This window comes from Pholcus phalangioides, unplaced genomic scaffold (assembly GCF_987345545.1).
Source record: "Pholcus phalangioides strain wild (caught in Gottingen) unplaced genomic scaffold, Ppha-v1.0 ptg000042l_1, whole genome shotgun sequence".
NCBI lineage: Eukaryota > Metazoa > Arthropoda > Arachnida > Araneae > Pholcidae > Pholcus > Pholcus phalangioides.
Window position 1 is genome coordinate 36,808,807 of NW_028301628.1, and position 14,879 is coordinate 36,823,685.

The following is a 14,879-nucleotide window of genomic DNA, read 5'->3' on the forward strand; positions in this document are numbered from 1 at the left end:
TGTATATACTCATATTGATAGCTTAAAGCATAGAAATATCTAATTGATACCCTTTTTCACCTCTTTTCAACTAGTTATCTTGAACAATATTCTTCTGAATCAAAGTCAATGAAGGCAGAGAAAGCATCTTTACATAAGAGTGAATGTGTGAGTTCGTTTTTTTTAACAGAATTTTTATTAATGCAATACATAAGTTGCATTCAATCTAAGTTGTAGAAGTATATTTTTTACAGAATGCTATTACAGTAAAAGGAAACTGCATCCTTTTTTACCTATATTTCTAATCACATTATTTTTTCATTATTAATATTATGAGATAGACTGTAGGTATAATGTATGTTGAAAATTTCCACAGCTAATAAACTGGACATGGGCAATAGTTATTTCAGCAATTATTGTTCTAGCAATGCCACTTGTGTTCTAATTATATAACACAGCCAAATTTCTATTTAGAAAATTCTTCGAGAAGTAATACATCAGTATCAGTTTTGGTAGTTAAATGAGGTTCTTTTTAAATAAAGTCACTGAACGGTTCTTTGTTTTTTGTTTCCCACTTATTTCCATCATGTTTTTAAATTGGATGCTTGTTATATTAGTCACATACTATGTTTATAGTACCAGAATTACTCTTTAAATATGCATTTCAATCCTTATATCACATCACATACTATTATGCTTAATTTTAACCACAATCTCTATTAACTTTCCTTTTTTTTTAAATTTCTGCAGCAGGCCAGCATTAGACAGAGTAGAAATGCTTGTGAAGAACTCTCATTTCTGGCACGTTTGATAGGTCAAAATGAAGCAAAAGGCCTTCAACCAGAGTTTGCTCTCGGCTTTTATGATGAAGATTATAATACAGTTAACTATAGGTACATTATGTGCTATGCCTATAAATCAAGTATATTAGACAATTACAATAAAACCTCTTTTGTGCACACCAGTGGGATAAAAACAATTAGCTGTAAAAGTGGGGTGACCATTAATGAGGGATTTGAAAAGCATAGTTTTATTATATGCTGGGAAATTATTTGGCCATAAAAGAGGGTTGACCTCATTTGAGGGGCATCAGTTAAGAGGAGTTTTACTGTATTTGTAGATTTGTGTCAATTTATTCATCTATCCCCAATGTGTTCAGTTTTACATAACAGTCAGTCACTGAAAGTATATTTATGTTACTTCCAAAGCCTGAAATACGTCCAATTCTTGAATTAACTGATAGTTTTGGGCGAAGTTTGATTTCCAGAAATGAATCAGGTTTTGGCAAGCTAATTCGCGAAGTGGCCCAAGATTCCTGGCCAAAGTTCAACGTACAGATGTAAAACAGTCTGATAGGTGCCAAATCAATTTTTTCATCACCAGCGTATGATACACGGCTATATATATTATAGCTGTATTGGATTAGCTTCATATGACGAGGAAAAAAAGTGAAATTTGAGTGAAAAAACTATAAAAAAAATAATATAAACAGTTTTTTCCATCAAATTTTGAAGGGAAAAAAATTAATTGCTGCATTGTGATTGTGGTTTGATATAGGTTGCCATAGCTAATGTGAACATAATTATCGCGAAAAAATATTCCAACTTTGCAGTGACTTCGAATAATGTCTTTTGTTATCAGACTTTGGCCAGGGATGTCTGGCCACTTCGTGAACTGGCTGGCCAAAGCCCAAAATTCAGGAATTTTGCAGGTGGGAGGTTTTCTCACTGTAGATATTCTTTTTTAACCTCAGAGTTCAGCTTTGACTTAAATGATATTCCATACACACACAATCCTTGAAATCAGAACAACTTCCTGAAGTTGAAAAAAAGAATATCTGAAGCGAGAAAAAGCTGGGAGCGAAAAAAGCCCCTACATTTGTGAGTAGAGGGCCTGAAAGGGTTAAATACATGGCCAGTCGAAAAATAAAATAATGAAAATTTTTTAATAGTTTTGATGCTCACAAATTAGATTACAGTTCAGCAAGAGGTTTTTTTAAATAGATACCATGGATCTGTTTCACTTTACCCAACAGTCTCTCATTCTTGAAAAGATGTTCTAGAAACTGTCTTTTTTACACACATTTTAAACTTTTCCCCTTTTTCTTCATTAAAGCAGATGACGAGCAGAGCTATTAGCCTAGCAAATTTGATTTTATCTGAAGGAATTAATAAATAATATATGTGCAAAGGAATATATTGAATTGTAAATGTTAGAATGTTGAAACTTGTACTGTCCATTTTGTTGGACCAAATATTGAGCTACAACACTAGCAATATGAATGATTCCAAATTATCATTGTATCATTTGATGAAACTAAATTTTTCAGTCCTGCGCTACTTTGTTTTATTTGTTTTCCTCTGTATTTGGCTAAATTCGTTGCTTATGAATGAATAATTTATACAACTTGTAAAAAAAAAAGACATTTTATCATGTTATCTGTAGAATGAATTTAAAAAAATTTCATTCTTTTAAAAATTCATAATTTACCACAATACTATATTAAGATGCAAGCGAATGTGCAAAATTAAGAAATATTTTGTATTGTGCACCTAATCAAACACTGCTTATTATTTTATAAATAGCTCACAAGATGATGAAAAATCCAAGATGAACACCAATGAGGTTATCAACATTGATGTGTCTCAGGTTTGGTTATATTTTAATTCATGAAAATTTTTCAGTTCTTTATTGTGCATCTGAAAACTATCTTTAAAATATTTTTTTCTTTGTGTCTATATGAACAATGCATCTTGATCAGATTTCTTCAAAATACAATGATATCTCACTTATGCATCGGCGAAGGGAACAAGAAAAAAACGCATTATTGAGAGAGGTGTATACTTGAATAGCACCATTTACCTATATCTTGGACCGGAAGTGCAGAAAACAGGGCTCGGCACGGGTCACTTTTTCCCCTAAAAGTCACTTTTTTAGAAGCTGGTCACTTTTATTACCTATTTTCGGGCCCAGGTCACTTTTTCCACTTTTTTTAGCAAAAAAACCTCGGTCTCGCGCGCTTTTCGGGTGTCAGTGTTTTTCTTTTCTTCAAGGACGAACTTTACCGGTTCAAGGTCGCTAATTTTCTCCCTCCCTTCATTGAACTACGATCGTACAAGGAACCCATATATATATATATATATATATGAAGGCGTCTTTATCTTCCCGGGAGCATACCGTGTGACGTCAGCATAACTTGATTTCAAGGCGCTTGGAAAGAAAGCTCCTTATAGTTAAGAGTCGTCATTTTATGGAAAAGCCGATCGGAAAAAAATAACGTATTTACAACAAAGAATTTTTTCCCCTCCTCTACTACCATTCTTTCTTATTTCCCCACTCGTTCTTTCATTTTCATCTCATTTTAAAATTGATCCTTTATTTTATTAGTTTTAAAAAGTTTGTCCTAAGGGCCGAATTCCTTTCTTGGGAGCATCGAGCAAGTTACATTTGTTGTTTGTTCTATCGTTACTTTTATTAATTTTTTTTAACATTTGAAATGACGATTTAAAGGCTCATTTACATTGAGCGAGTTTATAAAGAGAGCCCGTGCAGAAATTAACTTACGCGCAGCGGGAGAATACCAAAGCGCGCATATTAAAGATGCATACTATTAATACGTATTAAGCGTATTATTAGTACGCTTTGGAGAATACTCTTGTAGCTGGCCAACGTTAAAGAAGCTCGCAAGTATTTTGAATTTACTTAGAATAAAAAAAAAATCATCCGACTGAAAATCGCGATCTATCTAGAAATAAAATTCGTACTATTTTTCTAACTGGATTTAAATCTCAGCAAGAAACCGTAGCCCCAGATATGATCGAAAGGAGAACTGTTTATAAGATCACAGAATCCTGCAATTCAACGTTTATGGAAGGATGACGTCACTCTCTGCTACCATACGATGGTTTTTAACAACTGGCTGTTGCGAAGATATATTTTGGAAAGAGAGAAAATTCAACTGCCCCTGCTGGGAATCGAACCCACGTCCTTTCACTTTCCGGTTGAATTTTCTCTTTCCAAAATATATCTTCGCAACAGCCAGTTATTAAAAACCTTCGTGTGGTAGCGGAGAGTGACGTCATCCTTCCATAAGTCTCCATCTAGTGGCAGCGTCAGCAGTTGTGAGCTTGGCCTGAGTCTGGTCTGGCCGTCCATGTACGGTCCTTTTCAGTGTACACGAGCTCCAAGGAAAGATTGAGAGATTCGTTGCCTCTGTAGTCTAGTGCGTTCACCCGGAAAGTGAAAGGACGTGGGTTCGATTCCCCGCAGGGGCAGTTGAATTTTCTCTCTTTCCAAAATATATCTTCGCAACAGCCAGTTGTTAAAAACCTTCGGATTCAACGTTTATTTAACCAAATCAGATGAAAATTGGTCATCAGGCTGATGAAAACTCAGTTAACGTGCATGCGAGCCGTACATAGAGGTGGATTTAACGGTGGGCACAGCGACCGCGCCTTTGGCCCCTACTTTATACTTTTTTCATAATTTAAGGGGCGTAATATTAATTTTTTTTTATGCCCGGGGCCGTCAACAACTGACCTTTATCCGCTTCTGGCCGTAACTTAATTTAGAGCATCTTCACGATGCTGATTGTTGACTTAATATCGACATATTGCGCTCCATTCTCGGTGTTGTGTAAAAAAAATCCCCTTTTCAGACCTCGGAAGTTATTACAACGTTTTTGTCTCGAGTCGGTGTTATGACCGCAATAGGAAAGGGCGGGGTCTGGTTCCACGGGTGTTGAACGAGGAAGGGTGCCGAGTTTACTCTTTTTTCCGTTATTAAAAATGGATACCGGCCCCGGGCGATAGTAAATTTTCGTTCGTACTTGCGGCCCGGGTTGCTACATACCGTGATCAAATCCAAAACTAGGGGGGGGGGGCAATGCCTCGAATGGAATTTTTGATGGAATGGTATATTTAAGAAAAGGAAATAAATTCCTTTGCAAAATTATCGAATTTCACAGTCAAGGGGCAGTAAAATTACATTTCCTCTCCAGAAAAAATATCGTATTACGGCCATGGTAAATCGGGTGCCCCGGGTGGGGGCGAATTCACTGCTTTTGTTCTTTGAAAATTACGGGAGGAGTCCGAGCTAACGTGGCGACTTTTTTTCGCGCTAAAATAAGTAGCCCTGACAGCAGCATCCATAAACTCTGTCAACCGCATTTATAAACCCCGTATGTCGTTGATTCGATTTTTGTGTTCATTTTATCCTAATTTTCCGTATTTCCCGATATATTTCTATCGATTTTCGCATATTGCCGCATATTTGGTTGATTCATGTTATAAATTATATATTTTTTTGTAATTTTATGTGCCCTTTGTCAGCCATCTTGAATTGATCGCCGCAAAACGGCGATTGGTTGGCGAGGAAAAAAGTCGCCACGTTGGTGCTTACAAGGTTCATGGGAAATTTACCGGGGAAGACCGCGGAGTCTTTTTCTGTTAAAAATTACGGGGGGGGGGGGGCAAAATTATATTGTTTCTGGGTAAAGTAGTAAATGTTTTTTTTGCAAGGGTGTATGTTGTGTGTAAAAAAAAAGGAAAATATATATTTAAAAATTTTTCTCTCAAAAACCAAACAATTTCAAAACTGATTTGTTTTCTCCCTCACCCAAGGGCAGTATTATTTTGGAGCCTCCTCCGCCTGTAAAAGAGTAGACCCACCCACCCTTCCCAGTCCTCCAGCCATAGGTGCAGATAGACTTGAAGGTCTTAGAGATGCGGCAGATGACAATTGATATACATCATTAGGCTCTGCCATTGACGTTGGGGGGGGGGGGGATGGATTGCCCTCCCTCAACGTATAAGGGGCCGTTCAAGTATTACGTAAGCAAATTTTTAGCCATTTTTGACCCCCCCCCTTGTCAGCAAAATTTCGTCATCAGCTCTGCCCCTCTGAATCCTAACTCATATTTTCATAAAGGGTGGTTGATGACGTAAGCATTATCGAAACCCCCCTTGTCATCAAAAGTCAGCAAGTCAGAAACACCCCCCTCCATCGATGATGACGTAATACTTGAACGGCCCCTAACAATTAAAATAATTTAGTTAATTTAAATAATTTATTTAATTCAGTAGTTTAAGTAATATTTTAATTTAATAATTTAAAATAATATTGTTAAAAATGTAATTTTAGTTTTTTTTTTTAAATCAATCATTATAGTAAATTTCTTAAAATTTGTTGGAAGATGTTATACAAACCTAATTATGTAAATCAATTTGTACTTAGTTAAAAAAAAGAGTTTGAGTACATTTTGTATACTGTCATTCATAGCATAACATAATGAAAAATCCACTAGAATGTAGATGGGACAAATTCTCTCATCAAATTTTGTGTTATTTCATTTTTTTTTCCTTCTTTGAATGTGAAAATTTTTTCCCGTTTTGAAGTTTTTCCTGCTTAAATTGATTTTAAGATGGGTTGTGGATAGCAATATGGGGCCATTCAAGTATTACATAAGCAAATTTTTAGTCATTTTCGACCCCCCCCCCCCGTCAGCAAATCGGAAACCCCCTCCCCCCATCTATGTGATGACGTAATACTTGAACGGCCCCTATGGGGGGGGGGGAAAGGCATTACTACTGTTACTTAGAAAGGATGTAATGTTACTCTCTCACACATAGTTGTTGATAAATTTGATAAGTTATTCAAAACTTTTCTGGTTAGCAGAATGCATTCGAGTTTGATTTATTTCACACTGCTATATGTAAAAAAAGCAATTTCGATGAGCTCCATTGAAATACAAAGTTTAGTGAAAACTAAATTCATTCAATTTGGTAATAATCAAAATTCATTGCCCATTTGGTCTCTTTCTAAAATTATTTTGGTCACTATTGGGTCACTTTTCAAACATTTTGGTCACTATTTGGTCACTTTTTTAAATATTTTGGTCACTATTTTCACTAGTTTTGAGGCCATGATCCGTGCTGAGCCCTGAGAAAATCATCTTAAGTTGATGGTGGCCTGGTTCATTTACAGGCGTTAAGTGATTAAGTAGTTAACTAAATTTTAAGTTGTCAAGTACACTTTAAAATGTATGCAAATGATAATGACCATTTATGCGCCATTTAGTTGGTAAGGGATAACTGATTTAATGATTAAGTAATTTAGTAAATAAACCATATTCTATTTTATTTGTTAAGTAGACCTATGCTCATGTGTTAGTGGGTGTGACCTGCCACTCTTGGAGGGGTATACTGTTTAGGTAGAATTCCTCTTAAATATGGGATAGCCGAGTTTCCAGAGGACACAACCTTCAAGTTTGTTGAAGAACAACTTCACCATGAATATTTGTTGAACTATAGAAATTAAAACTGCCTTAAAAAACAAGCTAAAAACCAATCGATTTTGGAAATAGTGGAAGCTATGCAGTATTTGGTCAATGGGCTCCCAGGAGTAGAAAAAAAATTAAAGATAAAAAAAAATGGGTGCTGGTGTGTGTGGAGAATTTATTATGTATTCAAAACTGGATGGGTTGGAATATTTTGCTCATCCAAAATTTTTTGCTGTCATCTATTGGTAAAAATATATAATCAAGTATGTAACATGCACATTAAAAAAAGCACTGCATTAAATTTAAAAAATAAAATTTTTCAAATTTTTAAGTTTAATAAACCCTTAGAATTTCCTACAAATGCCAAGAAGTTTCCTACATTGACTAATTTTTCCTGCGAATGTGTGAAATTTCTCATAAATTAGTTAATGGTAGTGAGAGAGCTATAAGCTTAAAAAACACTTCTCCCTCCCTCTATGCACATGCACTAATTGCGCTTGGCCTCCATAAAAGTTATCCAATGAGCATCTACTTAATCACTTATCGTGGGGACACATACACTTTTTTGAACAATTGATAACTTAAAATTTAGTTATCCACTTAATCACTTAAGCTTTTATAAATGAGAGAAACATATAAGTGAAAGGATGTATAAGTGAAAGGATATAAGTGAAAGGATGTATAAGTAAAAGGATATAAGTGAAAGGATGTATAAGTAAAAGGGTATAAGTGAAAGGATGTATAAGTGAAAGGATGTATAAGTGAAAGGATGTATAAGTAAAAGGATATAAGTGAAAGAATGTATAAGTGAGAGATCACTATGTTATATACAGTAATACCCCAAGTTGCGAAGTTATATGATCTGCTGTGAAAAATGCACATTTCTGAAATTCAAGTATAATCACAGGGTTATTGCTGAAATAGAAGAGATTATAACAAAAGATAATCTAGTAAAGGATTGCTTTATTCCATAGGAACCTGTATAAACTACACTGACTTTTGAAAACTTTCACAGCATTTTGAAATACAGACCTGCCAACTCTTCTGATTTAGGTGGGAGACTGAATTTTCTACCCTTCCTTTCGCTCTCTGGATTTTGGCAGAAAATGACAAATGACATGTTTTCCTCTTCCAAGCTCACAAAAAACCCATTAAAAAACACCAGACTACTGACTATCCGAGGGTTTCCAATTTGCTGACTTTTGATGAAAAGGAGGGAGGGGGGGTTTGGATGATGCTTACGTCATCAACCACCCTTTATAAAAATATGAAATATTCTTAGTTGAATCTTACTCAGTGCGCCAAAAACAAGAAAACTCTTTCACAAGTTTGTGGGCACCTGAACTAACATTCTCCCTAATAATAAATCCCTTAGAGAGCCACTTCAGGGATCTCTAAAGTTTTCACGGATCCTTCAAGTGCTCAGGAAATGTGTCCGGGCTGCTATAATTGCTATGGAAATTGGAAATGTTTCCGGCTGCTTAAGCGCTCTGTAAATGTGCCGCTTAGTTCATTTTTACAAAATTTGAATTAAGGGGGCAAGCCACATCAGATAACCTTCAGGGCCACATTTGGTCTGTGGGTCAGTGGTTTACTACATATGGCTTAAAGGGTGAGTCGCAATGAATTTATTAAAGTGAAATTTTGAGTTCTTGCACTTCAAATAGCATTGAAATTAACAGAAATGGATTATAATAACATATAAAGGTATTTTCTTTCAAAATTCAAATTTTTTGGAAATGTTTTTTACATTAAAAAAATATTTGTTTTTTGTCTGGGGGGAGGTGCACGAGCCCTCCCCCGTACGTTTCTGATCCCAATAATATGCATTAGGAGGTGGGCGGCAATACTGACAAGGGGGAGTCAAAAATGGCTAAAAATTTGCTGACGTAATACTTGAACGGCCCATTGGAGATTTTACTGCTGTAGGCCTGTTGCTCTCTGTGGTGAGACTTTTTAAAGGGGCTTCTTTCACAAACATCCTCATGCAAACTTGCATAAAAAAGCCATTATTGTAATGTTTTAACCCTCTAAGCTGTACAGCAGAAATCACTAGAACTACCTTCTAAATTCCATGTATTTTTTAATGAAATAGGCTTTCTTCTGACTTTCAGCAGGTGCGCAAACTGGGGGGGGGGGTAATAGGGAAAAATTTTGTGTTAAGAAATCAACTTTAAAAAATACTTGGGCTTGTCAATGCTTAAATAAAAGCCATTTATGGTGGCGACATCTCCAATGCCATTTAAAGGTTAACAAATGAAAAGGTAAATAATGAAAAGTTTTTGTCTACTCCTGCAAGGTATCTTTGAATACATAAGAATTTTACAAACATTTAACCCTCTGTGGTTCCATATTTCTGGTTCACCCTCCTTAAAACATATTGAAATTTTTTTCACAAACACGGATATAAATGGGTGCTGTTAACATATTTTTAATGGAAATATAGTATATCAACACAGCAATTTAATTAAAGTGAATTTTTAATTAGCTACAGTGAACAGTTAAGGGTGAAATATAAAGTTTTTCTTTATTTTATTGTTATCTATAAACAGATAAAATCTCGCTTAGCAAAGTTGAACAGGTGAATTTTATTTCCAATTCCTTTAATTCAGTGAGATTTTATAAATCTCTGAACACAAAATTTCAACAGCTCTCAAAAAATGACACAAACAAGTAATCAACTCTTTTTAGATAAATAAAAAAAATTATTGTACTTATATATATAGCCATATTTTGTACTGAAATGACACCAAAAGTTAACTTTCTAAAATACCGAAAAAATTCTAAAAAGAAATAGATATATTGTGGTTTTTTACCATCTATTTGCCATATATATTCAAATATATATACTCGACCATAGAGGGTTAAACTACCAACCCGTAAGAAACATTGATACATGGGGATGTAAAATGTAGCTGGCCTGCTTCATTAGGTCGCAGTTTTCAATCATTCTCCACTACACAGATGTGAAATTTGATTTTTGGCTTCTTTTGTCAGGATTTCACACTCCAGTTGATTGGAAAATCTTTTTCATTTTATCAAAGTAAAACAAATATATTTATTCTGCACAATTTCCATATTTCTGAGTGTAAATGTTTTCTTGTTGTAAATTCATGTTATTTTACTGTTGCAGAGATTAGAGCAGAATACACTGCATAAAATTCTTGGTGATTTGACTGTTGAAGAAAAAGAAGAAAGTGAAGCCAATGATATATTGGACTTATTAGATGTTGCATCTGCATGAAAGTGTTAACTTTTTCTTTCCTGTCAGTGTTTATTTTCATAGTTTTCTGTCTAAATTTTTCATTATCAGTTCCTCTAGTCATTTTTACATGTTGATTTTCTCTTTATATACATTGTATACAATTGATATTACTCGATAGTCTATTTTAGGTTTCTTTAGTTGATCATAAATAAAATGTGTTGCAGAGTAAAATATACAAAATTTAACTATGGTTATTTTATTTATTGTTATTGTTGATTGAAATTTTAATGTTACTGTTAAGGAAATGGGGCATGAGTGATGTAGTGGTAAGATGCTCATCTACCACCAGAGGTTACCATCAGATCAGGCAAGTTTCAATCCAGGGAATGACGTAGATAAGTTTTTACCTACTTGACCTGGGGCAGCCACCCATACATGTTGCCTTCTCAATACGCTCTTGCAAAGTCCCCTCCATGCTCAAGACGAGTATGGAAGTATCTCCTTTCCCTAGAGGTAATCATAGTAAATTTCTATATGGCGATATGACCAGAGTTGGTATGCGGTAAAGTATCACAAGACTTTCTACCTGAGAAACTAAGCCACAGTATCCATACTTGTAACTGCATGCAATATAGCTTATAATTACATCTACTGTGGGAAATTAAATTTTTTTTACTTGAACGTTTTGCTTGTAAAAAAGTATGGGGGGAAAACTGAAGATCAAAAATATTGTTTGCATGTGTGCATACATACTTGGAACTACCTCTTTAAATTTTTCTTTAAAATTGTTTATGCATAGATTCGCTAGAAATAACCTATGACCAAGCCTTTGAAGTGGTTCCCAAATTTTTTTGGTTCACAGCCACCTTTTTTGTATCATATTTCTTCCATGGTACTCAAGTCAGAACATGCACCTACCTAACAGTTATAGTATGGTTAGATTAGTTACATAAAAAAAAATTTATATATAATGTAGGAAAAATGTAATAGGAGTTTTGAGGTTTTTTTTAGTCTAACATTTGATATTTTCAAACACAAATTAATTAAAATATATGAAATAAAATGAATTTTAAAATTATCTGAATTTTCTAATGTGATTCCATGCGATAAGATGTTGATTGGGACCAAGATAAAATTAATTTCATATACATTATAATATATAGTATTTTACAATCGGCTCTTGTTATTATGATCACACATTATAAGGACTATTCCATTACAATGGCTGGTAGGATAATCCCAAATGTTTTCATATAACGACTATCTCATATATGTTTTTCTTTCAATACAATGACCCTCCAAATATAGTGTCTTTTTTAGATGGGACGAAGGGATCATTATATTGAGCGTCGAGTGTAGTATGTTTTTCTCAAAGTTTACTGTTCAAGCAAAAGTTTTTGCCCTAGTCGAATAAGTTATACGTGTGAATATATATCGCCTAATATTCTCTTTTAAATGGTTCTTACGGCGACACAAATGTTGACGTGTAGTTTTTTTTATTCTATTGATATATATATTTTTGTGAATTGTTATACTGTTCAATTTCTGAAATCTGCTCAATCTATTTCCTTTTAAAATTAGTGCAGTAGCTCTGTTACACCCTGCCTCGTTATAATACATATTCAGACATTTTGTACTTATTATTATAGGACCTCTGTTATTTAACTAATGTTTGAATCAAAGTCGTCTCTTATATTGCACTTTTATCTTCACACTATAAACAAAAGATTGCTGTGCAATTATTATTTTTTTTAATGTAGAAATTGCACCAATTTTTCAAGGTAGCTTGTATTGCAAGTTGTTGAAGAAATATTTTCAGTAGTTCTCAACGAACAATATATGAATTAGGTAGATATTGCTCTGTTCGGTATATATTTCACACAAATTTCATCAAGAAATAGTTTTTTTTATATTTAATTGAAAAGTTTATAATAATATTTTTATTTCATTTCTTTGCACCTATTTAATGTAGCATTTTTGAAGTTTGTTTTTGTGTTTTTTTTAATATGTTAAGCAGGTTCTAGCCAGTACATTTTTTTGTGGTGGATTTTTTTTTTCAGAATTTAGAATATTGAGGCATGTTAGCAAAAATCTTAAAAGGATATTAAGATCTCAATTATATGTACAGTCAAACCTCATTAATGAGTCACTCTTGGGAGAGCAAAAATATGACTTAGTAAGCGGAATGACTCATTAAACGGAGTAAGCCATAGCTGTGCAAATTCCTACCTGAGGACAATTGGGACTTCCAAAAAGTGACCCGGTAAGCGGAGTGACGTGTTGACCGGGTGACGCATTAACAAGGTTTGACTGTATATCAAAATTTATCGAATCTTTTTCATCATTCATTCAAAAATTTTGGTCCAAAAGTCTTTATCTGTAAAACAAATTTGATTTCATGAAAGTGTCTGCATTCAAATTGTAATTACAGTTATTTATTTTTCTAATTTCTCTCTCTCTCAATGTGCATTATGATGGAAATTTTTTAAAATTTTCACACACAAAATGAGCCTTTCAAATCTAAATGAATTTTTTTTAAATTGAAATCTGTCATCAAACATGACAGTTTAGTACTTAAAGTTTTGATTTCTAATCAAATTTAATGGTACATGTTATTCAAGCATCTATTCAAAGTACACTGATATGAGCCTCTTAGAATAAAAGTATAAGTGAGGTAATAAGCTTGTAAGGCTTTCTAGGCCATCATTCATGAAGGTATTGAAATTTTTTGCTCGGGCTGTATAGCCGCTATGTTTAAGATTTCCAATCTACTGTTTTACTCGCACTAGTGTTGAGCAATCTAATGTGGCCTTTCAACCCCAAAAAACTGCAATATCTTTTAAGTATTCAGTCACTACACATTACTCACTTCACTTCTGAGATATACATAGATGGCAGCACTGAAAAATCGTACACAACACTAGATACACACTCAGACTGTTAGGTACACGCACTTACACTTCCGGCACAACTCACTAGGTAGTAAATTGCCTATGGCAATAGACCTGAGTTGTGCTCGGTTTGAAAAAAAAAAAATATATACATATATATATCTTTTAAGTCTCATCTTTTTCACTGCAAGCAACACGTTTTAATCACATAATTTGATTCTGTGTAGCTGTATAATGATTTCTTTTTTTTGCAATGAATGTGATTAATTCTATATCCACATTAAATGACATAAGTCACTAAATAAAGTTTTTGACATATAACACTTTGGTTATTGATGGCTCATACATCTCTATATTGACAGTCTAGTTTCCATGTAATGAAGTTGCTTTATTCTGTAGAAAAATTTTGTTTAGAGAGAAATAAAAATTTCAGTATAAAAAATAAACAAAAAAGTATGTTCAGAAAAAATTTTGTTGTAATTTGTTTAATAGAAGTTAGTTATATGTGGGGACTCTATTATGTATCCATGAAAATCAAAATGTTAAGATTATTTATATTGTGTATATTATTTTTTGAAATTAACAAAAATTATTTGTCTATAGAATTATTGTATTATTAATAAAACAAAGGTTTAAACATGAATTTAAATAAGTCTAGGTTTCTAGCATTTTATTTTTTTATTTAGTAGATTGACAGAAATTTGGTTGTAGGTAACCAATGGCAGGTACGTAGAATGACAGAATTCACTAGATTCCTGCAAAACCATGTGTAAGTTGCTTATCTCTCTCTGATATTTGTTCGCAATAAATGATCCACTATCGAAATATGATCATAGGTGCCCGTGACTATTTCTAAAGTCTTTTCCAGTCTAAACAGTCACACTTTTTCCTTCCACTCACGTTGAGATAAGTGAATTTTTTAAATTGAAATTCTGCCATTTAGGCAAGTTCCTACTGTTTCATCTGAGCTGAGTAAATGAATAAAACCAATTTATCTCCAGTCTTATGGTTCAAGTAGGCACTGCCCTGTCTACCTTCTTGATCATAAAATTACAAGTTGGCAATGAGTATGCGTACAGACAGTATCTGTTACGAAATGTGCAAGTTGATCCTTTAGACTTGGAATGCACATGCTACTAACAGCACAAAAGTAGCATGCTTTCATGCTGCTTAGTAGCACGTGTATTCCAGGCCTTATGTTGCTTTGTATTTGTATTTGTCCCTTCACATAACTTTTTCTGGCCGAGTAACTAGTGTACTAAACTACTACTTAAACATGCATGTACCTCGTAAACATTCCTCATATCACTCGTAAGGGGCTGTTCAAGTATTACGTCTTCATCGATGGGGGGGGGGGGGGTTAATTCCGATTTGCTGACTTTTGATGACAAGGGGGGGTTTGGATAATGTTTACGTCATCAACCACCCCTTTATGAAAATATGAGTTAGGATTCAGAGGGGCAGAGCTGATGACAAAATTTTGCTGACAAGGGGGGGGGGGGCCAAAAATGGCTAAAAATTTTCT

The 14,879-nt window shown here is 34.0% G+C and overlaps 1 protein-coding gene across 1 annotated transcript in view; it reads left to right on the top strand.

Moving 5' to 3' along the window:
- The window catches only part of OSCP1 (Organic solute carrier partner 1), a 29,393-nt gene extending 15,398 nt beyond the window's left edge, over positions 1–13,995 (top strand). Inside the window, exons 7-10 of the mRNA XM_089255042.1 lie at positions 75–147; positions 730–872; positions 2,565–2,628; positions 10,392–13,995. Of these exons, the coding sequence (XP_089111168.1) occupies positions 75–147; positions 730–872; positions 2,565–2,628; positions 10,392–10,502 (391 nt within the window). The 3' untranslated portion in view covers positions 10,503–13,995. The remainder of the gene's footprint in view (positions 1–74; positions 148–729; positions 873–2,564; positions 2,629–10,391) is intronic.
- Positions 13,996–14,879: the final 884 nt, after the last annotated feature.